Source organism: Dendrobates tinctorius, unplaced genomic scaffold (assembly GCF_039654945.1).
Source record: "Dendrobates tinctorius isolate UK_male_01 unplaced genomic scaffold, ASM3965494v1 ptg000003l, whole genome shotgun sequence".
NCBI classification, from domain to species: Eukaryota; Metazoa; Chordata; class Amphibia; order Anura; family Dendrobatidae; genus Dendrobates; species Dendrobates tinctorius.
In genome coordinates this window covers 57,163,985-57,190,505 of record NW_027361671.1, presented here as the reverse complement: position 1 = coordinate 57,190,505, position 26,521 = coordinate 57,163,985, and the positions used below count along the sequence as shown (strand labels likewise).

Genomic DNA, 26,521 nt, shown 5'->3' with positions numbered 1-26,521 from the left:
CCTACCTGCCCCAGCTCAGCACAGCTGCCTCAGCCCACCTGCCCCAGCACAGCCCACCTGCCCCAGCCCAGCACAGCTGCCCCAGCCCAGCTGCCCCAGCACAGCCCACCTACCCCAGCCCAGCCGCCCCAGCACAACAAACCTGCCCCAGCACAGCCCACCTGCCCCAGCACCAGCCTGGACCACTGAATGACCCCTGTGACCACTCCTCCACCTGTGGCGGATCCCTTCCCAGGTAAGCTGAATTCAGACTGTAAGACGGACCCCCATTTGACACATTATTATTTTTTTCCCTATTTTCCTTCTGAAAATTGGGGTGCGTCTTATAGTCCGAAAAATACGGTATGTTTGGATTGAGTGAACATATCCCCAGTTTATCTGGTTTCGGGTGTGATTTTCATATTGCCCACACATGTTACTTGCCATAGGTGAGTTTGAATGAGCATTGCATACTTGAAACAAAGTTATTTACCCACAATTATGGAAAGGTGCCAACAATTTTGTCTGACTCATTTATGGGATCTGGTGAGAAATTATGTAAAATTTGCCTTTTTTCTCTCGTCTGTTTTTTTGTGTTGTTACAATACACACAAAGGAAGTAATCAGCTGTATAATAAAACACGTGTAATTGCAATCATTTTCTGGAAGAAATACTTTATTTTCTGGAACAATTTCAAAGGTGTCAACACTTTTAGCTATGATTGTATAAAACAGATGATAGATGGAAGACAGACTTCGTACATCAATGTTCCTTCCGTGTTTCATCCATTTTTTACTGAACTATTGCTAAGAGACAATGAATTAAAATTCTGACAGTCCTGCTTCAGTGAAAAAAAAATGGATGCAACTACAATAACAAGGGGAAAAAAAAATTGGTGCATTTCTCTCTGGTGGCAACACTCCAATGGATGTGTGAATACCGCCTAAACCGCAGAGAAAGCCCAGTCCTTGGCAAGCCCAAAACTATAAACAATATTCACTTTGTAAAAGAAAAAAAATGAATACTGTATATACGTACCAAAGTTTTTGGATGATGAGCATGCAGTCCTCTTCTGCATGCCAAAGAGATGAACTTGCTGTACGTCCCTCTCTTGCATTGGAAACATTGATGTGGTGCTGCATGTTGGTCACTTTCCTAATTGAGGTCAAAGTGTGAACAAATTGTTGGAAGAGAGTATCGAGAATCCGCATATGCAGCAATTGTCATGAATCAAGGACCAGCTGTATTGTTTTTATTTTCTGTGCATTAAGATGGAGCACTACAGGGTGTCTCTGGTAGGATCCTTTTAAAGCTGGAAAGGCCTGGACTAAAGTACACAGATTTTTCTGTCCATAAAGCCTCATTCAGACATTCAAAAAAGGTGGAAAAAAAGTGTGTGTTGGTGGGGGGGGACAACAAATGTTTATCAGTGTTGTGGATCAGATTTTCATCAGCATTTTGTTAGTTTTTCCATCAGTAATTTTCTTCCATGCAAAGGAAAAAAAATAGCAAAGCTTCTCCTACCCATTTCAATGTTAATAACTGGACAGCAAATGAATTACACATGGATGGCATTCGTGTGGATCCGACAACTTGTGTGCATAATTTTGATCCTTAAAAAGTGCATGGGTGGGCAACTATTGAACGCCTCAAATGTAATCAGAAGTGCATCAAATAACACCGTCCATTCTGCAAAAACGACAACAGGTGGTGCCAAGCATGAAAAAAGACCATCCAGTAAACAATCAGGAAGAAAAAGCGACACTCAACATAAGGCTATAATAATAATCTTTATTTTATATAGAGCTAACATATTCCGCATCGCTTTACAGTTTGTACACATTTTCATCACTGTCTCTGTGGGGCTCACAATCTAAGTAACCTATCAGTATGTCTTTGGAATGTGGGAGGAAACCAACGCAAACACGGGGAGAACATACAAACCCCTTGCAGATGTTGTCCTTGGTGGGATTTGAACCCATTATCACAGCGCTGCAAGGCTGCAGTGCTAACCACTGAGCCACCGTGCTGCCCTATGTGAACACAATGTAAATTTGTTGCGGCTACGCAGCGTTTTTTTTCTGCGTGGAATTTGTACCAAAAACGCAAAGGATTCCTAAAGTAAGGTTAATCAATGGGAATCCAGAATTGGTGTGCAGATGATAATAAATAATAATAATAATTTTTATTTATATAGCGCCAACATATTCCGCAGCACTTTAGAATCATAGAATCGTAGAGTTGGAAGGGACCTCCTGGGCCATCTGGTCCAACCCCCTGCTCAAAGCAGGATTCGCTAAATCATCCCAGTCAGATGTCTGTCCAGCCTCTGTTTGAAGACTTCCATTGAAGGAGAACTCACCACTTCTCGTGGCAGCCTGTTCCACTCATTGATCACTCTAACTGTCAAAAAGTTTTTTCTAATATCTAATCTGTGTCTCCTCCCATTCAGTTTCATCCCATTGCTTCTAGTCTTTCCTTGTGCAAATGAGAATAAAGTTGAGCCTTCTACAATGTGACAGCCCTTTAGATATTTGTAGACAGCAATTAAGTCTCCTCTCAGTCTTCTCTTTTGCAAACTAAACATTCCCAAATCCTGCAACCTTTCCTCATAAGACAGGGTTTGCAGACCGGTCACCATTCTGGTCGCTCTTTTCTGAACTTGCTCCAGTTTGTTGATGTCTTTTTTAAAATGTGGGGCCCAAAACTGGACACAATATTCCAGATGAGGTCTGACCAAAGAGGAGTAGAGGGAAATAATGACTTCACGTGATCTAGACTGTATGCTTCTGTTAATACATCCTAGAACTGCATTTGCCTTTTTTGCTGCTGCATCACACTGTTGACTCATATTCAGTCTGTGATCTATTAGTATACCCAAGTCTTTTTCACATGTGCTGTCACTTAGCCCTATTCCTCCCATTCTATATATGCTTTTTTCATTTTTATTGCCCAGATGTAGTACTTTGCATTTCTCCCTGTTAAAAACCATTCTGTTAGTTACTGCCCACTTCTCCAGTTTATTTAAATCTTTTTGAATCCTCTCTCTCTCTTCTCTAGTATTAGCTATCCCTCCTAGCTTTGTGTCATCAGCAAATTTAATCAGTTTACCCTCAATTCCTTCATCTAAATCGTTGATAAAGATGTTGAACAATACAGGGCCCAGGACAGAGCCCTGTGGTACCCCACTTGAGACATTCTTCCAACTGGATGTGCAGCCATTTACGACCACTCTTTGGGTCCGATCACTAAGCCAGCTATGAATCCACCTAACAGTTGCCTTGTCCATTCCATACTTAGTCATTTTTTCAATAAGGATTGTATGAGAGACTTTGTCAAATGCTTGCTGAAGTCAAGATATACTATATCTACAGCATTTCCTTGATCCACCCAATCAGTGATACCGTCATAGAAGGAAATTAAGTTAGTCTGACATGACTTATTAGTTACAAACCCATGCTGACTCTGTTTGATCACTTCATTCTTATCCAGGTATTGACTTACATGTTGTTTAATAATTTGTTCAAAGATCTTTCCTGGTATAGAAGTCAGACTCACCGGCCTATAGTTGCCTGGGTCCACCTTCTTCCCCTTTTTGAAGATAGGAACAACATTTGCTCTTCTCCAGTCTTCTGGCACTTCTCCTGTTCTCCAAGAATTTTCAAAGATTATGGAGAGTGGTTCAGAAATTTCTTCTGCTATCTCCTTCAGTACTCTGGGGTGTAATTCATCTGGACCTGGAGACTTGAATTCATTTAGTTTAGCTAAGTGTTTCCTCACTATCTTTCTGTTTATAGATATCCTGGATTCTTCTATTCCCTTAATAGGACAGTGAATAACAGTTGGTGTTACATTTCCTTTCTGAGAGAAAACAGATGCAAAATAGGAATTTAAAAGTTCAGCCTTCTCAACATCCTGTCTTACCATTTCATCATTTTCATCCTGTAAAAATCCTATAGCATCTTTGACTTTTCTTTTACTTTTGACATATCCCCAAAATCCTTTATTATTGCTTTTGACATCTCTTGCAAGCCTCAATTCATTTTCAGCTTTAGATAATCTGATTTGTGCCTTGCAGGTTCTGCAGACAGCATTATATTCTTCTTTAGATATGCCTCCCTCTTTCCATTTTATAAACATTTTTTTCTTCCTTTTTAGCATGTGCTTAAGTTCTGTGTTCACCCATCCTGGTTTCCTTAAATGCTTCCTATTCTTCCCTCTTTTCGGAATTGTTAACAACTGTGCTTTGAGAATTTCATTTTTCAAGATTTCCCATCCTTCCTGGACATTTTTGTCTTTAAGGATATCCAGCCATTGGATCCCTCCAATTATCTTTCTGGATCCCTTAAAATCTGCCTTTCTGAAATCTAACCTTGACGTCTGAGTCTTCACAGGTCTTCCGCCTCTAGTTATCCAAAATTCTAAAATAGCATGGTCGCTACCTCCTAGGGTTCCAGCCACTTTTACCTCCTCAACCATTTCCTCCCTGTTTATAAGGATTAGATCCAAGGTAGCAGTTCCCCTTGTTTTCTCCCCTACCTTTTGGAAGATAAAGTTGTCAGCAAGAGAGGATAAGAATTTCCTTGACCTGTTAGTTTTGCCTGAGAGAGATTCCCAACAAATGTCTGGATAGTTGAAATCTCCCATGACAACTATGTCATATTTTTTGGAGAACTTGGCCATTTGATGCATAAAGAGTTCATCCATATCTTCAGCTTGCACAGGCGGCCTGTAGTAAATGCCTACAATGGTGTCCTTTCCATTGTTCTGTCCTTGTATTCTTACCCAAACAGTTTCCACAGAACTCCCAGTCTCTGAAGCTTCAATCTCTGTGCAGATATACGCGTTTCTAACATACAATGCAACACCCCCTCCTCGTTTATCAAGTCTGTTTCTTGCAAATAAGTTGTATCCTTCTAGTCTTGTATTCCAATCATGTGTATCGTCCCACCAAGTTTCAGTGATTCCAATGACATCATATTTCTTTTCCTGTTAGTAGTTTCAATTCTCCTTGTTTGTTGCCCATGCTTTGTGCATTAGTATAGAAACATTTTAGTTTGTGATTGGTTTCTCTTTCTCCAATATTTTTATTAATTAGATTCTTTTGTCTTTGTTCTTCCTTTCCACTTCTATTAGCAGAGTTCTCAATAGCATTTGTCAGGTGTATGGCTTTTTCTGGTCTTTTGCTTCCCTTCCCATGTTGTTCTAGTTTAAAGCTCTCCTTACAAGTGTAGCAAGGCGACTTCCAAATACATGCTTTCCAGTCTTCGTAAGGTGCACCCCATCTCTAGCAAGTAGTCCATCGTATAAGTAGTTCACTCCGTGATCCAGAAATCCAAATCGTTGCTGACGGCACCATCGACGTAGCCAGTTGTTCACCTGCAGAATCTTATTCCACCTCCTTGTTCCATGGCCATCCACTGGGAGGATGGAAGAGAAGACCACCTGCGCTCCCAGTTCTTTCACTTTCTTGCCTAAGTCTTCAAAGTCTCTGCAGATGGTTTCCAGGTCATTTCTTGCGGTGTCATTTGTCCCCACATGTAGTAGCAGGAATGGGTAGTCATCTGTAGGTCTGAAGAGTCCTGATATCCTGTCAGACACATCTTTAATTTTTGCACCTGGAAGACAGCACATTTCTCTTGAAGTTATATCCGGTCTGCAGATAGCGGCCTCTGTTCCTCTCAACAGGGAATCCCCCATGACCACCACTCTCCGTTTCTTCTTCACAACATTTTTCTTTCTCCATCCAGGAGGACTCTGAAGGCGTACAAGGTTGCTGTTTGTGGGCAAAGTCTTATCCTGATGTATTTCTTCATTGTTTTCCTGCGTGAGAGCCTGGTACTGGTTTCTGAGCAGTATGGGTGCTGACTGCCTCCTGATCCTCCTGCTTCTCTGGGTCACATGTCTCCATTCCTCTGTTTCTTCAGGTGCACTTCGAATTTCTTCTCTTTCTGTAACATGAAGAGATAATTCTGCTCTGTCCAAGAACTCTTCACCTTCCTTAATGATCTTCAACGTAGCCAACCTCTCCGAGATTTTGCAACTTTTCCTCCAACAGGGACACAAGCTTGCATTTGTGGCATGTGAAGTTTGGCTTTTCCACTGGTAAGTCTGTGAACATGTAGCAAGAAATGCAGCTCACCAAATGGCTCCTGGCCTCTTCCATCTTGAGATTTCTTAAAAACGATGAAAGATGAGCCAAAATTCGCGCCGATAGGCGCGCGGTTTTTCTGATTTCCTCTTTTCAGCTGCAACGGCCAAAACCCAGTGATCGTTGAGCTCGCGGAGACTCTTCACTTATCCCAGAAGGCACTGGGAATATGCAAATGATCTCCTCAAGACTCTTCCCCTGGTTTTCCGATTTCCTCTTTTCAGCTGCAACGGCCAAAACCCAGTGATCGTTGAGCTCGCGGAGACTCTTCACTTATCCCAGAAGGCACTGGGAATATGCAAATGATCTCCTCAAGACTCTTCCCCTGGTTTTCCGATTTCCTCTTTTCAGCTGCAACGGCCAAAACCCAGTGATCGTTGAGCTCGCGGAGACTCTTCACTTATCCCAGAAGGCACTGGGAATATGCAAATGATCTCCTCAAGACTCTTCCCCTGGTTTTCAATTACTTACTTTACAATTAAGCGGGGACATGTACAGGCAATAAATTCAATACAAGTTAAGACAAATCAAACAGTGACATTAGGAGTGAGGTCCCTGCTTGCAAGCTTACAATCTACAAGATACAGAAAATTCCATTCTAAATTGCAGCATTTTATTTTCCGCAGCATGTCAATTCTTTTTGAGGATTGGCAGCATTTTTCACCCATTGACTTCCACTGAGTCACTCAAATCTGCAGCAAAAACGCAGATGTAAAAAGGTTTGCAGATTTGCTGCGGATTTAGTGTGGATTTCATGAGGATTTGGTGCCAAAAATGCAGCAGATTTGTTAAAAGGACATGATGTCAGAAGGAAGCAGAGTATGTGGACAGAATCTAGAATAGAGCCTATCTTGGTTGAAAGCACATCAATAACGGAGGTTGGACTTGAGAATGAATTTTTTTTTAAAGAATACATTTATTTAGCTAACAAATCTGCACTCAGTTCCACATACAAATCCGCATGTAAATCCGCATCACAACGCATCAAATCCACACAAAAAACGCGCAGAATTTCCACTGCATTTTCTGCCAAGAGATTCAGAAACCGAGCAGAAATTTCTGCAAGCAAATCTGCAGCGTGCGCACATAGCCTTAGTGTCTAGTAGCTTTAGTTTGTATAAAAATGTGGCAGCTAGTATACAGCGGGAGGCAGCTGGTGCATGTAGGCAACGGTCGTTTCGCGCTGCTCTGCGCTTCATCTGGCCTATGCACTTCCATCACATTCGTGACTCAAATCAAAAATAGATATGTCTCTCTAATTTTTTTTTGGAGGCAACCAGTTCACAAAAGGACACAGACACGTGAACAGCCCTGTACGGACGACGGAATGAAGTCTAACAAATTGGACCTAATCTATGACCAAGTAAATGCTTGCTGGTGGAGTGGCGCACGGTTTGTAAGGTGTTTTTTTAAAGGCATGTGAAAAGTTCATTCATAAATGTAAGCCTTGCTGAATACAACAGTTACAGTATATGAGAATATTTCACTGAAGCAGATTATAATTTCTGATAATAGGCTGAGTTCACACGTGGCGTTTTTTTTCGCGTTTCCGCGGCGGTTTTAGCCGTGCGATTTTGCAGCGAAAACGCAAAAAATAAGCATCCCATGCATTCCTATGGGATTCCGCAATGCTGTGCTAATGCTGCGGTTTTTACCGCGGCGGAATCGCTTCGCGGTAAAAAAAACGCAGCATGCTCATTAATTTTGCGGAATCGCCGCGATCCCGCACCCATAGGAATGCATTGTTCCGCTTACTTCCCGCATGTGGCTGTGCACACCACGCGAAAAGTAAGCAGAACAATTGCGGATGGTACCCACGGTCCGGAGGAGAGGAGACTGTCCTCCGGGCTTTGGGTACCATATCCCTGTAAAAAATAGAATTTAAAATAAAAAATGGTGTTATTCTTACCTTCCGACGTCCCGCGCAGCCTTCCCGCCTCTTTCCACGCTCTCGTTCCCAGTAATCCTTTGCGAAAATGCCCGTGATGGCGTCCGTTCTCGTGGGATCGCGAAGTCTCGCGGTCATTCGCACGACGTCATCGCGAATTACCGCGAGACTTCGCGATCCCGCGTGAACGGACGTCATCGCGGGCATTTTCGCAAAGGATTACTGGGAACGGGAGCGTGGAGAGAGGCGGGAAGGCTGCGCGGGATGCCGGAAGGTAAGAATAACACCATTTTTTATCTTTTTTTTATTATTTTTTACATTTTATCTTTTACTACTGATGCTGCATAGGCGGCCTCAGTAGTAAAAAGTTGGTCACACTTGTCAAACACTATGTTTGACGAGTGTGACCAACCTGTCAATCAGTTCTCCAAGCAATGCTACAGATCGCTTGGAAAACGCTAGCATTTTGCAAGCTAATTACGCTTTCAAAATGCAAGTTTTTCAGCGGGAAAATCTCGGGAATTTAAAATGCGATTTTCCCGCGGAATGGAATTCTGGAACTCTCGTGGTAATTTCCGCGAGCGTTCCGCTACGTGTGAACTTAAATGTTAAAGTATCATGAAGAAAAAGATCAACAGTTTACATAAGCCCCTGAGGGTATAATGGAGCGCTCCCTCTTCACTTTACAGACTTTTGTTCTTTTCCTATACAACAAGGTTTACAAGATCCACTTTGTGGCAAAAGAGAAACAATGGGGGGACAGTCGGTCCTGAAAGTGAACACTTCTTTATACAGTTCCCATATACTTCACAGGTGAACATTCTCCAAAAACAACATTTGTATCAATAACCAAAGTGTTACATGAGGAGAGACCAGAATTATAGAAGAAGACAGCACAGGTCTTCTCTGGTGGAAGGAGAAAGAATCAGCACACTTTCCAATTATATACCAACAAAAAGATCACTAAAGGAGAAGATCACAGCACTCCAGCTTCATCCAGGGGTTTTATTCACCAGACATGCTGGGCTACAGCTCAAGTGTTGCAGTCTTCTTCTCGCTTACTTATATTTTTGGTGTGTCTCTGGACTAGGATACTTTGCTGCCTGAACGGATATCATGTATATGTAATTGGGAACCATGCCAATTCTTGATCACACTACTACCTGATGTGCTGTGGTCTTCTCTTTCACTCGGGGTTTTGGCGTGTTTCTGGAACGGGGTACGCTGCTGCCTGCACCCATATTGTCGATATGTAATTGGTGAGTATGCCAGTTCTTGCTCATACTAATAGAAAACCAGTATCAACTAAAATAATGTAACCTAAATATTACTATTAAATACAAGAGAATTAAAAAACATCTATAAAATACGTATCATAGCAAACAGATGCTAGAAGGCTCAAGGTACAGGAAATGAAAAAATGGCCTGAGAACTCTGCTTTGCTCTCATTTGGCAGTATAACACCCTACATTCAGTGATAACACAGTTAGCAGCGAATAATCTGTCCCTTGAAAATTTACATTAGCATGATTTCATTTGACTCAATGTCATAATTTGTTTTCTCTAAATGAAGAGCCATCTGTAACCTGAACCCAGACCAACTTCCTATAGCATAAGTGAGATTTATTTCTGTTGCCAAGGTGATTTTATGTTCCATAAAGGGACGGGGTGGAGAATCATAACCAAGCAATATAACAGATACATATGCCCACTTCCTGTGCCCCCCAGTACGAGAAATACTGCCCAGTACATACAGGAGTTCAAAATCAGAAATATGTCCTTGTCATTGTATAGTGTCATCATTTGTTCAGAAGGGGAAGTTTCAGATGTCAGAAAGTAATCTGGTATATCCAATTACTTGTGGTAGCAGTGACCGGAACAAAGCAAGGGAAGCACAGTTCTCCTGCCTCCAAACTTTGTGCTTGATGGGGGCAGGGCACATCTGACTGATTGACAGTTTGAACCATCAGAATTTTCACGCAAACAGTGAGCTCTCAAGGGCTGCTTTGCCTCTGCAGCATCAGAAGAGCGCACTGGCACTGCTTGTCGGATCTTGTGTTTTGGCCAGCTTCAGTGCGGCACTTACAAGCTCTATTGGAAAAAGCTTGAAAGCACAGAACTCCACTTACTAACGATGACAGATAACCTAGTAAACGATCAAAAACCAACCAAATGAAACATTTCCTCTGTTTATGAGAACGGAGAGGATTTGTAATAACAGGTAAATAACAAAGTTGCATGTTATCCATTCATGATGATGAGACAACCCTTAGGATATGTGTCCATGTTGCAGAAATGCTGCGGAATTGTCTGCAGAATTTCCGCAACTCCCTGCCGTGGGTAAAACGCATCCAGAATTCGCATGCGTTTTGCAAGCGGTTTTAGCTTGCAGAATGCTAGCGCTTTTCCAAGCAATTTGAAGCGTCGCTTGGAAAAGTGATTGACAGGTTGGTCACACTTGTCAAGTATAGTGCTTGACAAGTGTGACCAACTTTTTACTATTGATGCTGCCTATGCAGCATCAATAGTAAAGACAGAATGATAAAAAATAATTAAAAAAATAAAAAACATGGATATACTCACCTACTGGTGGCCCCGATTTCCTCAGAAGCGATCCCGGTCGTCAGCAGCACTGCCAGCAAGTTTCGTTCCCAGACGTGCTTTGTGGGAATGACCTTTGTGATGTCGCGGTCACGTGACCGTACGTCATCAGAGGTCATTCTCACAAAGCACGCCTGGGAACGGAACTTGCTGGCAGCGCCGCTGAGGACTCCAGGGGCCGACAGAGGGTAAGTATATCCCTATTTTTTATTTTAATTCTATTTTTTTTTACAAGAATATGGTACTCAGGGCATGTAGGAGAGTCTCCTCTCCTCCAGACCCTGGGTACCATTCGCACATGAAACGCCCACTTTACGCATGGTGGGCATAGCCACATGCGTAAAGTGAGCGTTTCAATGTAATCCTATCGTGGCGGAATCGCGCGATTCCGCAAAATTAATGGACATGCTGTGGAATCCCATAGGATTGCATGGGATGCGTTTTGTTAGCGCTTTTTTCCACTGCAGAAACGCTGAAAAAAATGTAACGTGGGCACACAGCCTTAGAGGGGTAACCTGTGAAGCGCTGCGGTACTCCTTATTTTATTCCTATGATATTTTTATGATATCAAATTGTTAGTGTTTGGATCCCATCATCACATGCTGCATATTCTGGGGTCAACCATTCAACGATTTACGGTAAAGAATCTATTTCAATAAAAGGCACAGCACATTGTACAGCGTATTCTAGTATCAACCCTGCTAGCAAAACAAATATTTAATTAAAAAAAGGGTTTTCAGAGACGAAAAAAAAAAGGATTATCATGCTGACATTCAAAATAGCAGCAGTCGTGCATTCTCACATACGTTTTATTAAAGCTGACTTTCACAGTTATGGACTGACATGAAAGTGTCCTCAACAAATGATTTTTCTCTTTTGTGGCTCCTCGCTGAATAGAAAAAGATTGTAAATGTGAATTTCAAACAGAGTTTGTCTTTGCTCTTCAGAAGGTAGACAAATTCAGCTGCCCGCTCCATTATTGATAGGTGTCCTGTAATCCTTACAAACTGGGCCCGAAAAAGTGGTGTAGAAGTGATTTATGCACAACACAGATATTGTTCTCAGGAAGGCTCCTGAAAGAGCCAAATTAACCCCTTCACCTATGCAAAGTAGCTTTGTCAAGATGACTCTTGTTTACCGTCTGTCTCAAAAGAGAGAATGCCGCGGCGCCTACAGGGAACCAAGAACGATAATCGGAGCAAGGGAAGAGAAAGGACTCGGAATCTAAAGAAAGGCGGCATTGGAGGAGCGCTACGCGGAAACCCTTTAACTGACAGCATGAGTGTTCAGAGCAAGGAAAACAAAATAAGTTTGTGATTCTTTCTTGCTGGAGAGCCCTGTAGAGAATTAAGCGGTGATGCGCGGATGATCTCTCTAGAGCTGCACTGGTTAAATCGCTTGCTGTTGTGCTCTGCCCTGGTTTGATGAATAGGAATTCATTTGCTAGAAGTGCAACAGAAGACCATTGTTAGGCACAGATTAGAAATGTAAACACTTCGCATTTCCCACAGCTACCGGCTTCACAATTGATTCTGAATGCTGCTTTCAAGACAATAAATTTCGGGTGTCAGTGGCGCAGCCGACCAACAGAAGAGCAACAATGCCTCCTAGTGGTCGGATCACAGAAGGTACCAGAGTCCACACAACCTGCCTGCTCTTGTTTATGAGTGACAGGTCTTTAGATTGCAGAAACAAAACCTATAATCCACCCAGATTAAATCTCTAAATTACCAACAATAGAATATTAGCCACTAATGATGGAGCGACGCACATTTCAGAGTTCTAGCTGACACATGGGAAGTATAGCAATGGATTATCAGACAGGAGAATAAATGGCAAGGCTCCCTTTTTAATATGCTCGTCAGGAAGCAAGCCAACACTTGACGTGGATTCAACAAACCCAAAGCTTTTTAGCCCCACCATTGAAATTCCCTGGTTAATAGCTGTCAAAGCAAAGCATCCTTCATAGGCGAGAGCTGCATACAAGGTCTAAAGGTAGATTCCCAGAGGGTCTCCTACCTAGCGACTCCCCTGAAAACCACCTCCTAGAGGGCTCCGTGTCATTGTAAGGTTCCCATCATGAGAGGAAATAAGGTGGTGGGAGAAATGTCAGAGAATTATTTTTGTTTTACTCTAAATTGTAGGTTAAAGTTTATTTCCAGGTAGCGACATATTCAGACCGCTGCCATCGAGACCAACAACCACTCCTGAATCACAACATTTGCTCTCAAATCCAAGCTTTTCTGATGCTTCTATTTTTTTAAACATAAAACCCTTTTTCTTGTAGACTATCTTCTATTCGCTGCTCCTAGAAATATCTCAGTTGCAGCAGGTATTTTTAGTAGATAAAGATCCATTTGATTCAAAAGGCTGCCACACACTGATCATTAGATGTACAGCACCCCTCCACGGTTTCATTTTTGCTAATGTTAGTTCTCTGCATCTGGTCTCATATGACCAGCCACCGTCTTTATCTTTTATTGGCACTGTTTAGGTCAGTCTGCAGAAGTTTGTGACCTGCCAGATTGCTCCGGTGTTTGCGGGGTGATCCGAAAGTCACAACTTAATGTCAGTCTATGAGAAAGAGGCGCTCATTGACTTACATTGAGAGCTTTTGACTGTTACCTTCGACTTCCGGTCAGTCAGACGTTGCAGTCACTATACGGCTGAACAGGACTGGAGTGGCACCAGGAACAGATGAAGACGGCAAATGGTAAGTGTAATACTAGGGACAGGGAACTTAGATTACAAGCGCCATAGAAAAAAATGCTGCAGTGGAATAGGAGTAGGGCTCTGGAGTCAGTAAGCCAAACATCCGACTCAGATTCCTCAATTTCCCCCACTCCACAGCACTGCCTCACTACTGAGCATGTACATAAAGTGCAGCATAGATTCATCTCATCTACTACTCCACAGCCCTGCCTCACTACTGAGCATGTAAATAAAGTGCAGCATAGATTCATCTCATCTACTACTCTACAGCACTGCCTCACTACTGAGCATGTACATAAAGTGCAGCACAGATTCATCTCATCTACTACTACACAGCACTGCCTCACTACTGAGCATGTACTGTACATAAAGTGCAGCACAGATTCATCTCATCTACTGCTCCACAGCACTGCTCACTACTAAGCATGTACATAAAATGCAGCATAGATTCATCTCATCTACTACTCCACAGCACTGCCTAACTACTGAGCATGTACATAAAGTGCAGCACAGATTCATCTCATCTACTACTCCACAGCACTGCCTCACTACTGAGCATGTACATAAAGTGTAGCAAATATTCATCTCATCTACTACTTCACAGCACTGCCTCACTACTGAGCATGTACATAAAGTGCAGCACAGATTCATCTCATCTACTACTCCACAGCACTGCTCACTACTGAGCATGTACATAAAGTGTAGCACATATTCATCTCATCTACTACTTCACAGCACTGCCTCACTACTGAGCATGAACATAAAGTGCAGCACAGATCCATCTCATCTACTACTCAACAGCACTGCCTCACTACTGAGCATGTACATAAAGTGCAGCACAGATTCATCTCATCTACTACTCCACAGCACTGCTCACTACTGAGCATGTACACAAAGTGCAGCACAGATTCATCTCATCTACTACTCCACAGCACTGCTCACTACTGAGCATGTACATAAAGAGCAGCACAGATTCATCTCATCTACTACTCCACAGCCCTGCTCACTACTGAGCATGTACATAAAGGGCAGCACAGATTCATCTCATCTACTACTCCACAGCACTTCTCACTACTAAGCATGTACATAAAGTGCAGCACAGATTCATCTCATCTACTACTCCACAGCACTGCATCACTACTGAGCATGTACATAAAGTGCAGCACAGATTCATCTCATCTACTACTCCACAGCACTGCTCACTACTGAGCATGTACACAAAGTGCAGCACAGATTCATCTCATCTACTACTCCACAGCACTGCTCACTACTGAGCATGTACATAAAGTGCAGCACAGATTCATCTCATCTACTACTCCACAGCCCTGCTCACTACTGAGCATGTACATAAAGGGCAGCACAGATTCATCTCATCTACTACTCCACAGCACTTCTCACTACTAAGCATGTACATAAAGTGCAGCACAGATTCATCTCATCTACTACTCCACAGCACTGCATCACTACTGAGCATGTGCATAAAGTGCAGCATAGATTCATCTCATCTACTACTCCACAGCACTGCCTAACTACTGAGCATGTACATAAAGTGCAGCACAGATTCATCTCATCTACTACTCCACAGCACTGCCTCACTACTGAGCATGTACATAAAGTGTAGCACATATTCATCTCATCTACTACTTCACAGCACTGCCTCACTACTGAGCATGTACATAAAGTGCAGCACAGATCCATCTCATCTACTACTCAACAGCACTGCCTCACTACTGAGCATGTACCTAAAGTGCAGCACAGATTCATCTCATCTAATACTCCACAGCACTGATCACTACTGAGCATGGACATAAAGTGCAGCAAAGATTCATCTCTTCTACTACTCCACAGCACTGATCACTACTGAGCATGTACATAAAATGCAGCATAGATTCATCTCATCTACTACTCCACAGCACTGCCTAACTACTGAGCATGTACATAAAGTGCAGCACAGATTCATCTCATCTACTACTCCACAGCACTGCTCACTACTGAGAATGTACATAAAGTGCAGCACAGATTCATCTCATCTACTACTCAACAGCACTGCCTCACTACTGAGCATGTACATAAAGTGCAGCACAGATTCATCTCATCTACTACTCCACAGCACTGCTCACTACTGAGCATGTACACAAAGTGCAGCACAGATTCATCTCATCTACTACTCCACAGCACTGCTCACTACTGAGCATGTACATAAAGTGCAGCACAGATTCATCTCATCTACTACTCCACAGCCCTGCTCACTACTGAGCATGTACATAAAGGGCAGCACAGATTCATCTCATCTACTACTCCACAGCACTTCTCACTACTAAGCATGTACATAAAGTGCAGCACAGATTCATCTCATCTACTACTCCACAGCACTGCATCACTACTGAGCATGTGCATAAAGTGCAGCATAGATTCATCTCATCTACTACTCCACAGCACTGCCTCACTACTGAGCATGTACATAAAGTGTAGCACATATTCATCTCATCTACTACTTCACAGCACTGCCTCACTACTGAGCATGTACATAAAGTGCAGCACAGATCCATCTCATCTACTACTCAACAGCACTGCCTCACTACTGAGCATGTACCTAAAGTGCAGCACAGATTCATCTCATCTAATACTCCACAGCACTGATCACTACTGAGCATGGACATAAAGTGCAGCAAAGATTCATCTCTTCTACTACTCCACAGCACTGATCACTACTGAGCATGTACATAAAATGCAGCATAGATTCATCTCATCTACTACTCCACAGCACTGCCTAACTACTGAGCATGTACATAAAGTGCAGCACAGATTCATCTCATCTACTACTCCACAGCACTGCCTCACTACTGAGCATGTACATAAAGTGTAGCACATATTCATCTCATCTACTACTTCACAGCACTGCCTCACTACTGAGCATGTACATAAAGTGCAGCACAGATCCATCTCATCTAGTACTCAACAGCACTGCCTCACTACTGAGCATGTACCTAAAGTGCAGAACAGATTCATCTAATCTAATACTCCACAGCACTGATCACTACTGAACATGGACATAAAGTGCAGCAAAGATTCATCTCTTCTACTACTCCACAGCACTGCATCACTACTGAGCATGTACATAAAGTGCAGCAAAGATTCATCTCAGCTACTACTCCACAGCACTGGTCACTACTGAGCATCTACATAAAGTGCAGCACAGATTCATCTCATCTACTACTCCACAGCCCTGCCTCACTACTGAGCATGTACATAAAGTGCAGCACAGATTCATCTCATCTACTACTCCACAGCACTGCCTCACTACTGAGCATGTACATAAAGTACAGCACAGATCCATCTCATCTACTACTCCACAGCACTGCCTCACTACTGAGCATGTACTGTACATAAAGTACAGCACAGATTCATCTTATCTACTACTCCACAGCACTGCTCACTACTGAGCATGTATATAAAGTGCAGCACAGATTCATCTCATCTACTACTCCACAGCACTGGATCACTACTGAGCATGTACATAAAGTTCAGCACAGATTCATCTCATCTACTTTATCTAAAAAAAGAATTAAAGCTGCCAAAAAGGAAACAGAGAAGCACATTGCTAAGGAGAGTAAAACTAATCCCAAGCTGTTCTTCAACTATATCAATAGTAAAAGAATCAAAAGTGAAAGTGTAGGCCCATTAAAAAATTGTAAGGAAAGTATGGTTGTAGATGATGAGGACAAAGCTAATATATTAAACACCTTCTTCTCCATGGTATTCACAGTGGAAAATTAAATGCTAGGTGAAATGCCGAGAGACAAAGAAAACCCTATATTAAGGGTCACCAATCTATCCCAAGAAGAGTTGCAAAACCGGCTAAATAAGATTAAAATAGATAAATCTCCAGGTCCGGATGGCATACACCCACGAGTACTAAGAGAACTAAGTAATGTAATAGACAAACCAATATTTCTTATATTTAGAGACTCTATAGCGACGGGGTCTGTTCCACAGGACTGGCGCATAGCAAATGTGGTACCAATATTCAAAAAGGGCTCTAAAAGTGAACCTGGAAATTATAGGCCAGTAAGCTTAACCTCTATTGTTGGTAAAATATTTGAAGGGTTTCTGAGGGATGTTATTCTGGATTATTCCATTGAGAATAACTGTTTAACTCCATATCAGCATGGGTTTATGAGGAATCACTCCTGTCAAACCAATCTAATCAGTTTTTATGAAGAGGTAAGCTACAGACTGGACCAAGGTGAGTCATTGTATGTGATATATCTTGATTTTTCCAAAACGTTTGATACCGTGCCACATAAGAGGTTGGTACACAAAATGAGAATGCTGGGTCTGGGGGAAAATGTGTGTAAATGGGTAAGTAACTGGCTTAGTGATAGAAAGCAGAGGGTGGTTATAAATGGTATATTCTCTAACTGGGTCGCTGTGACCAGTGGGGTACCGCAGGGGTCGGTGTTGGGACCTATTCTCTTAGAAGATAGTATTATGCTACAGATGGATCTGGATAAGTTGGGAACTTGGGCCGAAAGGTGGCAGATGCAGTTTAACAATGATAAATGTAAGGTTATACACATGGGAAGAAGGAATCAATATCACCATTACACACTGAGCGGTAAAACACTGGGTAAATCTGACATGGAGAAGGACTTGGGGATCCTAGCTAATGATAAACTTACCTGGAGCAGCCAGTGCCAGGCAGCGCCTGCCAAGGCAAACAGGATCATGAGGTGCATTAAAAGAGGTCTGGATACACATGATGAGCGCATTATACTGCCTCTGTACAAATCTCTGGTTAGACCGCACATGGAGTACTGTGTACAGTTTTGGGCACCGGTGCTCAGGAAGGATATAATGGAACTAGAGAGGGTACAAAGGAGGGCAACAAAATTAATAAAGGGGATGGGGGAACTACAATACCCAGAGAGATAAGCAAAATTAGGATTATTTAGTCTAAAAAAAAAAAAGACGACTGAGGAGTGATCTAATAGCCATGTATAAGTATATAAGGGGACAATAGAAATATCTCTCCGAGGATCTGTTTATACCAAGGAAGGTGACGGTCACAAGGGGGCATTCTCTGCGTCTGGAGGAGAAAAGGTTTTTCCACCAACATAGAAGAGGATTCTTTACTGTTAGGGCAGCGAGAATCTGGAATTCCCTGCCTGAGGAGGTGGTGATGGCGAACTCAGTCGAAGGGTTCAAGAGAGGCCTAGATGTCTTCCTGGAGCGTAATAATATTGTATCTTACAGTTATTGTTAGGTTCTTTAGAAGGACGTAGATCTGGGGATTTATTCTGACAGAATTTTATAGGCTGAACTGGATGGACTAATGTCTTTTTTCGGCCTTACTAGCTATGTTACTACTCCACAGCACTGCCTCGCTACTGAGTATGTACATAAAGGGCAGCACAGATTCATCTCCACTAAAAGCCAAGATCATTAGATCAGGAACAAAACAGACATTTAGAGGACATTTCATAACTTTCCCAAATTCTTATGAAAACATTTACAGCACATCCTGCATTGTACTACTGTACCAATTTATTTTTTAGTCAGAATCAGAGTCAGTCCAGTTTAAACCAACTCCAAGATGTGGCTGACCTCTTTAATAGTAAAGCCCTGTTTACAAAAGGGAAACTATGACTTTCTTCGTTTTCAAACAATCATAATGATGATTGCCCAGTTTAAATCAAATTAACCCTTTGATGACTTGAGTGCGTTTTGACCTCAAGATCTTTGTATTTTACCTCCCGCATGCAAACCGTTAAAACATGCACGTCATGATGTGCCAACGATATGGGAAAGGATGGAATAGAAAAAATAAAATTACATTTACATCTTCAATAGCATCTCTCCAAAAATAATAGTAATAATAATAGCCCCAAGAGGAGACAGAGCGGTCCTCACACACAGCGCCTCACCTCCTATGCTCACATTGCCGGAGGGACACTGCTGCACACTGAAGCATGAAGCAGCCGGCACAAGGTCGCCGAGTGCACACAGGGTGACATCATCTCCCTGTACTAGACCTGCAATTAACCATCAGGTTGTACAATGGGCTGAACATTTTCCAAAATACTGCTGGTTACTTAATGACAGATTTATAGATCAGCTCCACAGAACGCATCTGTTTGTGAACACAAGCCAAACTGTCAATCATGGGAACAACGTTGTTTTTCTGACACGCAGGCAACCCTGATTTTGGCTTGTTTTGCTGTTTATTATAGAAGAATATCATTGTATTGTAATCTACACAGAGCAGATCACATTGCTGCAGGAAAAAGCAAGGAAAACAAAATCTGTTTGGCTTCTAAAATTAATCACCATGTGATTATGTGTGGACTATGTGTGAAAAACAGAAAGATGAGATGTTTTTTAAACTTGCGAGTGCGGTGCTGCGGAGTAGTGGGATATAACAGCAGCGATGCCCTTTCTCCTCCTATAATTATTCTAATGGCTGCATTCCTTGTTTTCTTTTAAACAACTGACCATAAAAAATATAAAGTGTCAAGATAAAGGTAATTTCTCAGTAGGCAGCAAATAGTATGAAAGGTGGCCGGACTTTTCTAAGTAGGTGTGCTGCACATTCCACAAAAATGGTGAAATAGGAAAAAAGTCTTTTAGTCAAGATTATGGAAAAGGTAATCTTAAAAAAAAAAACTGGAAGAACACAGAGCACAGGTAAAGGTGTTAGAGAGTGGTCCAGCAACGTATGGGACTTTGTACAAGGGAGGGATAAACTAACTGAATTCTAAGAACGCGCAACCGAAGCAGTGACTGGCACAGGGTGGAGACATCAGTGGATGGATAGGAATAGGAGGCTGGCTGCTGCATTTAGGGTAGACTGGAGAATTGAGGTGAGAATGAATCAAGGTAACAATAGTAGTCTGGCTGTTTTCATTGCAAGAATGCTCCCAAGGTGTTAATGCTACTTACACATTTGTCTAAAGCAGTGGTCCCTAACCTTTCTCACCTTGAGAGCCACATCCAGCTCTGAGAGAAGGTTGCGGGCCACTTCCACCTCTGAGGGAAGGTCGCGGGTCACATCCAGCTCTGAGAGAAGGTCGCGGGCCACATCCAGCTGAGAGAAGGTCGCGGGCCACATCCAGCTCTGAGAGAAAGTCGCGGGCCACATCCAGCTCTGAGAGAAGGTCGCGGGCCACATCCAGCTCTGAGAGAAGGTCGCGGGCCACATCCAGCTCTGAGAGAAGGTCGCAGGCCACATCCAGCTCTGAGAGAAGGTCGCGGGCCACATCCAGCTCTGAGAGAAGGTCGCGGGCCACATCCAGCTCTGAGAGGTCGCGGGCCACATCCAGCTCTGAGAGAGGGTCACGAGCCACATCCAGCTCTGAGAGAGGGTCGTGAATCAAATTCAGCTCTGAGAGAGGGTAGCGAGCCACATCCAGCTCCACACTCCCTCACATTAGTGGCAATTAAAGCCTTCATTATACTGTAGGTATAATGACAGCCAAAGCTTTTCCACAGAAGCAGTATACCAAGATCCAAGGGCTCCCACAATCCCCCCTTCAGTATTCTCCCATCCAGCACTCCCACCACACTGTTGTATCCAGCTTCAAGCACATCCTCTGACTAGTAGTATTATCCTGTCTCCAGCACACCATCCTTAAATTATCTCTAAACCCCTAAGACCAGTATATGTGCATCCAGATATGCTGTTCTGTGCCGGTCTGCTCACAAAATTCACCTTTTTGAGATGCGCTCTTCATAGCTCTTTGCTAGACCTGGAGCTAATGCACCAAGCTAGAAGACAGCCGTGAGCCACAATTCATGAGATCGCAAGCCACATGTGGATATGAAATTATGGATAATATTCAGACTGGCCAATTGGGGAAAATATATTGGGGAGTCAGGCGAGATGGGAAAATGGCTGTCCACCAACAGCCTGACATAGAAACACATAAAGGTCTATAGCTCCAATATAAGCCACAGTGCATACAGCAAACAAGCACTACTCCTTTCTGCCAAGTGATGGTACCACACTTCTTCAGATATGATGCAGTTTGAGTTTACATGCTCATTCCCTTTCTTGTGCCGAATAAGGTCATATTCCATCAGCAAGGAAGTAGGAATAAAAATGTTATAATATATTGTATGGGGGGGTTGCAAATATTGGGGCCATATATAGAATCCCATTCACACAAAAATAGTAGCACTGTGCATGAAAACCTTTCTTCTCCAGCTTTACTTTCAAACCAGCACATAAAATTAACTTTTCTCTGTAGATGTCGTCAACTATTGTTTTACATTGCCTTATATTCTTGCTTTCTTCTGTTCATTTGTGTAAATGGGAATGTGCCCCGGGCATCCAGTACGCTGCCAGTGAGTGTGAGCATTGTACGCAGCCTAAAAAAGTCACAAGAGTAATGTTAGCAAATGATTCTCACAGTAAAATACTTCCCCTGCTGTAGGTGGGAAATTATTAAAGGATATGTTTAAAAGAAAAGTGGAAAATATGTAAAGCAATGTGTGAACGATGATTCAATGCAGTCTGCTCAGCCGGCTCCTGCCAAGAGATCCCATATTGTTACCGTATGCACAGAGCTGCATGGACAGATAATGAAGAGCTTTCCTGGCATCCCAAGTGACTTCTGTGAATTACTACACCTGTACCACAGCCAGACATTGTGAAATGTTGTACTGATATGAAAAACAATGCCCTGGCATTTAGCGGAATAAAAGCATAAACCGATTCCTAAATGTGGAATGGGACTACAAGGGTGAAGGCGCATGTACCAGGAGTCACTCCACGTCCGGATGGTTTCATCACAGCCAAGGAAAGGTTTTAGTTCCCTTAAAGTGAATATTTCAACAGCATTATCTGGGAGGGTTATCAAATTTATCAGAATCTACCAGATACCAAAATGTCATTTTCTATGTTTCTGCTTGAATCAAACCAGAAAGATAAAACCAATGTTTCACTGTGATGGTGCATCTGTTAAGGCTCAGGCACACGTCAGTGATTTCTCACATACTCAGAAACTGGTACGAGTTTCACTAGTGTTTTTGATCAGAGTTTCACCAGTGTTTTTGATCAGAGTTTCATCAGTTTATGAGAAATAATAACTCATGGAGGTTTCTAATAAGCGGTAAACAGACGGCACACGGATGGTATCCAAGTGCTGTACGATTATTTCACGGATTTAAGGGCCTGTCACACTAAGCGATATCGCTAGCAATATCGCTATAACGTCACTGGTTTTCGTGACGTTATAGCGATATTGCTAGCGATATCGCTATGTCGCATACTTACCTCCGACCGCTCGCCCGCTGGTTATCGCTGATCGCGCGAGAACGTCCTGGACCATTTCTCGTCGTCAGCTTCCTGCTGGGCTTCCTGCTGTGGAGACGAGCGACGCGTGGACGCGGGCGGGAGGACGTCAGGATCGCCGCGTCTGACAGGTAAGTAGCGACCGCCGACCGCTACTATGTCGCTGGTGAGATATGCCTGTGTGGCAGCTCACTAGCGACCACTTAGCGATGCACCAGCGATCCTGACCGCGTTATATCGCTGGTCGGGATCGCTGGTGCATCGCTAAGTGTGACAGTACCTTAACATTGTCAAGTTTAATCCAACACCAAGGTTAATACCAGACAAGTCTCTGTACTCCTGTGCGGACCAATTGGTCTGAGGACAAGTGAACTACCCCATAGACTATAAGGCCAGGTTCAGTATTTGGTCAGTATTTTACATCAGTATTTGTAAGCCAAAACCAGGAGTGGGTGATAATACAGATGTGGTGACTAGCTGTAAATTTTTGCATTCTACATATTTTAGATGTCCTGAATTATTCTGCTAAAAAGCCTGCAAAAGGTATTATGGCCCAATATTAATCTTTATTATTATTATTATTATTATTATTATTATTATTATTATTATTATTAATATTTCTATATCCCCAACATAAGCCACAGCACTTTACAATTGAGCGGGGACATGTACAGACAATAAAGACATTACAAAGTAACACAATTCAGAAGTTACAGGAGGAGTGACGGTCCCGCTCACAAGCTTACACTCTATAAGGAAATTGGGGGGGGGACACAATAGGTAGAACGTGCTTGTAATGTATGGTCCAGCAATCATTATAATACATAGGGAATTTCCAATAAGCTGCGTGATCCCCTCATCAGCCGGTAACTATGCATGGAGGACGTAGAGACAGATGAATAGGAAAGGAAATGTAGAAAGCCGGGACAGGGAAGAGTTAGGTTAGTGAAGTGAGGTGATAGGCTTGTCTAAACAGATGTGTTTTTAAAGCGCTCTTAAAAAAGTGAGGGCTAGGTATTTGTTGGATCTGCTGGGGTAGTGCATTCCAGAAAACTGGCTCAGCACGAGAGAAGTCTTGGAGACGAAGATAACGGAAGAAAGCACATTGTAGAAAGCATAAACATCCATCCATTCTCAAGCATTACAGAAAAACAAAACTAGATCAATCACATCAGACAAGCCTATAAATTCACAAACACATGACGTTTCAGATGATGAATCCAGTATAGAGTCATCGTATATATACAAAAACTTTTTCAATGTAATGAAGAACTATCTATAGGACGTAGTCTAAAACGATTTGCTAACGTCCAGCCTGTAACATCATCCTGCACATGATGGCATTTATCAACACTGCACTTTTCATCTACAGCTGTATGTACAGCATCATCAGCAGTTACAAGTGACGACACATATAAGAATATAGCAAGGTTGTGGCATAAATGGCAAATAAATCCCCTGCTGCGGAGCCCCTCATCATCTATCTCTGTTTATTGTCCAGAAGAGATCAATTGCCCTATGCCTATGTGACTACTGCAGCAAGTCACTAGGCTCAGTGGTCTGGTGGCAAGCATGCTATAACACAGCTGAGGCCAGTGACTGACTGCTGCCGTCATATGGCTAAATGGCATGTTACCAGTGCAAAAAAAAAAGTTAAAGGGAATCTGTCACCCCTTTTTTGAGATATCATTCAATTGTGTGTCACATAAGGATTCTCTTAGTACTTTTGCTTCCCCTGACCCAGCACCTTTCATACATAATTACCTTTTTTATATCGGTTCAGATGTATGTAAACTGCCGCTGTCCAGTCCGCTGGGCGGGGCTTATTCAACTGCTCCCCACAGTCCTTCATCAGGGGACGTGTTCCTAAACGCACGCCGGGGTGGGCTCTGCACCTTGAACCGGGGACCACCATTCATTTATTTCCAGGTATTTACTGACGTATTCATTGTATACTATTTCCTTATATGCATTAAGCATGGCCTATTCGGTATACCCTTGAGCAGTAGTATGTCAAATATGACTCTCTATTTGAATATATAATGTTGGGCACGTTGTTCAGTATATATTAGTTATGTTATTCAATCATCTATTTATATTTCTCTAAACTGTATTATTGGACTATGTGTCCACCATACTCATTATCAAATTTAGGTATGGTTATGAGGAATTTGTATATACAGGGTGGTCCAAAAGTAGGTGGACAGAAAATAATAACATTTATTTTGATTTATATATAAAATTATATTTATTAACACAAGCATAACATTGACAATTACATTTTATTCTGAATAATAATACAAAAGCCCTTAAATTTTATCAGCGCAGGAGCTCAAACTGTTTTCCATCACAATTTGCACAGCTTTGAAGTCTGCCTCTTACGCTTCGACAAACATTTTTGCACAAGTCTCTTTAGGTATTAATTTCTTGAAATACATCTCTTATGTAATTTTTCAAATCACTGACACTTTTTGGTTTTCGACTATAAACTTTGTCCTTGAGTACTCCCCAAAAGAAAAAATCCATTGGGATCAAGTCTGGTGAACATCCCGGCCAATCAAGTGGGCCTCTTCGGCCAATCCATTTATTAGGAAATGTTTCATCAAGATACTCGTGGACTACTCTTGAATAATGTGGAAGGGCCCCATCTTGTTGGAAATAAAGGTAATTTGAATTTGGCTGTTGCAGTAACTGGGGAACAATTTGATTCATTAGAATTTCGAGATACTTATCTCCTGTGACTGTTCCATCCAAAGAAATGGTCCAAAAACCCCAAAACTTGAAATACCACCCCAAACATTGACACCAGGCTCATTTAGTTGTTGCTCTAATGTTAAATGCATGTTCTCATTATACCAGTAAATACAATTATGTCTGTTAATATGGCCAGATAATTTGAGAGAAGCTTTATCACTCCACATAAATGTTATCTAAAATTACTGGATTTTCTGCAATTTCGTTAAGAGTAATCTCACTAAACTGCAGTCGCCTGTCTGGATCATCCTCCAATAAACCATGAACTGGACGTGGACCATAAGCTTTGCACCCAATAGATTTCAGGATTCACATGATGGAAGCTAGTGAAATTCCCAATTCTAAAGAGACTCTTCTGGTGGACTTTTTGGACTCTGAACAAATGTTTCAGCAACAAGTTGTTTATTATTTTCTGTACAGGCTGTTTTGGGTCGACCAGTTTTTGGAGCATTAAGGATTGAGCCAGTGGCATCAAATTTGTCGCAAATGCGGTAAATGGTTTGTCTCTTTGGGGCTTGAGTACCAAATGTTTAAACCCAATTTGCTCTAACTGTTATCATTTTGAGATTTCTAATACTCTTTTAAAATCCATTTTCTTTGATCTGTATTTAAATTATTTGCCATTATGGGTTATCTGAATTATCTGAAAACAGATTTGGGGGAGATTTATCTGTGAAAACTGGATCTGTGAAACTGACTCAGTTGCCCTTAGCAACCAATCAGATTCCACCTTTCATTTTCTAAAGAGTCTGTGAAGAATGAAAAGTGGAATCTGATTGGTTGCTAAGGGCAACTGAGTCAGTTTCACTTTACACCATGTTTGAAAAATCTTCCCCTTCATAACCCTATTACACATACTTTCCACCTACTTTTGGACCACCCTGTATATTTTTTTACATGTATTCTGCTGCTATGATGAGGCTTTTCAGCATCTTCATGGAATCCTTATGTATTTTGGTATTGCGCATATTCTATTATTCTATTATTATTTTTATAGTATTATACTCTAGTATTGTGCATGTCCTATTAAATCATTCCATATTTTTATATTATTTATTTCTTTCATTATTTCATTGCTTCCTGGTCCCAAGTTGTTCAGATCAATTGAATATTATATATTCTTACATTCTTTTGTTGTTT

The 26,521-nt window shown here is 42.1% G+C and overlaps 1 protein-coding gene across 7 annotated transcripts in view; it reads right to left on the bottom strand.

The window, feature by feature from the left end:
* COMMD10 (COMM domain containing 10) overlaps positions 1 to 26,521 on the bottom strand; it is a 520,550-nt gene that overhangs the window by 391,089 nt on the left and 102,940 nt on the right. The window contains exon 6 of one of the 7 annotated variants that reach the window (XR_012221993.1): positions 1,019 to 1,135. The exons of 2 other annotated variants lie outside the window; for them this stretch is intronic. Coding sequence is in view for 4 of the 5 variants with exons in the window: in XM_073553729.1 (XP_073409830.1) it covers positions 25,040 to 25,318 (279 nt within the window). In the remaining variant the exon portion in view is untranslated. Of the gene's footprint in view, positions 1 to 1,018; positions 1,136 to 24,393; positions 24,523 to 24,559; positions 25,319 to 26,521 lie in introns of those variants that run through there. 4 more of the 7 variants (XM_073553851.1, XM_073553729.1, XM_073553555.1 and 1 more) reach the window with 4 other exon arrangements.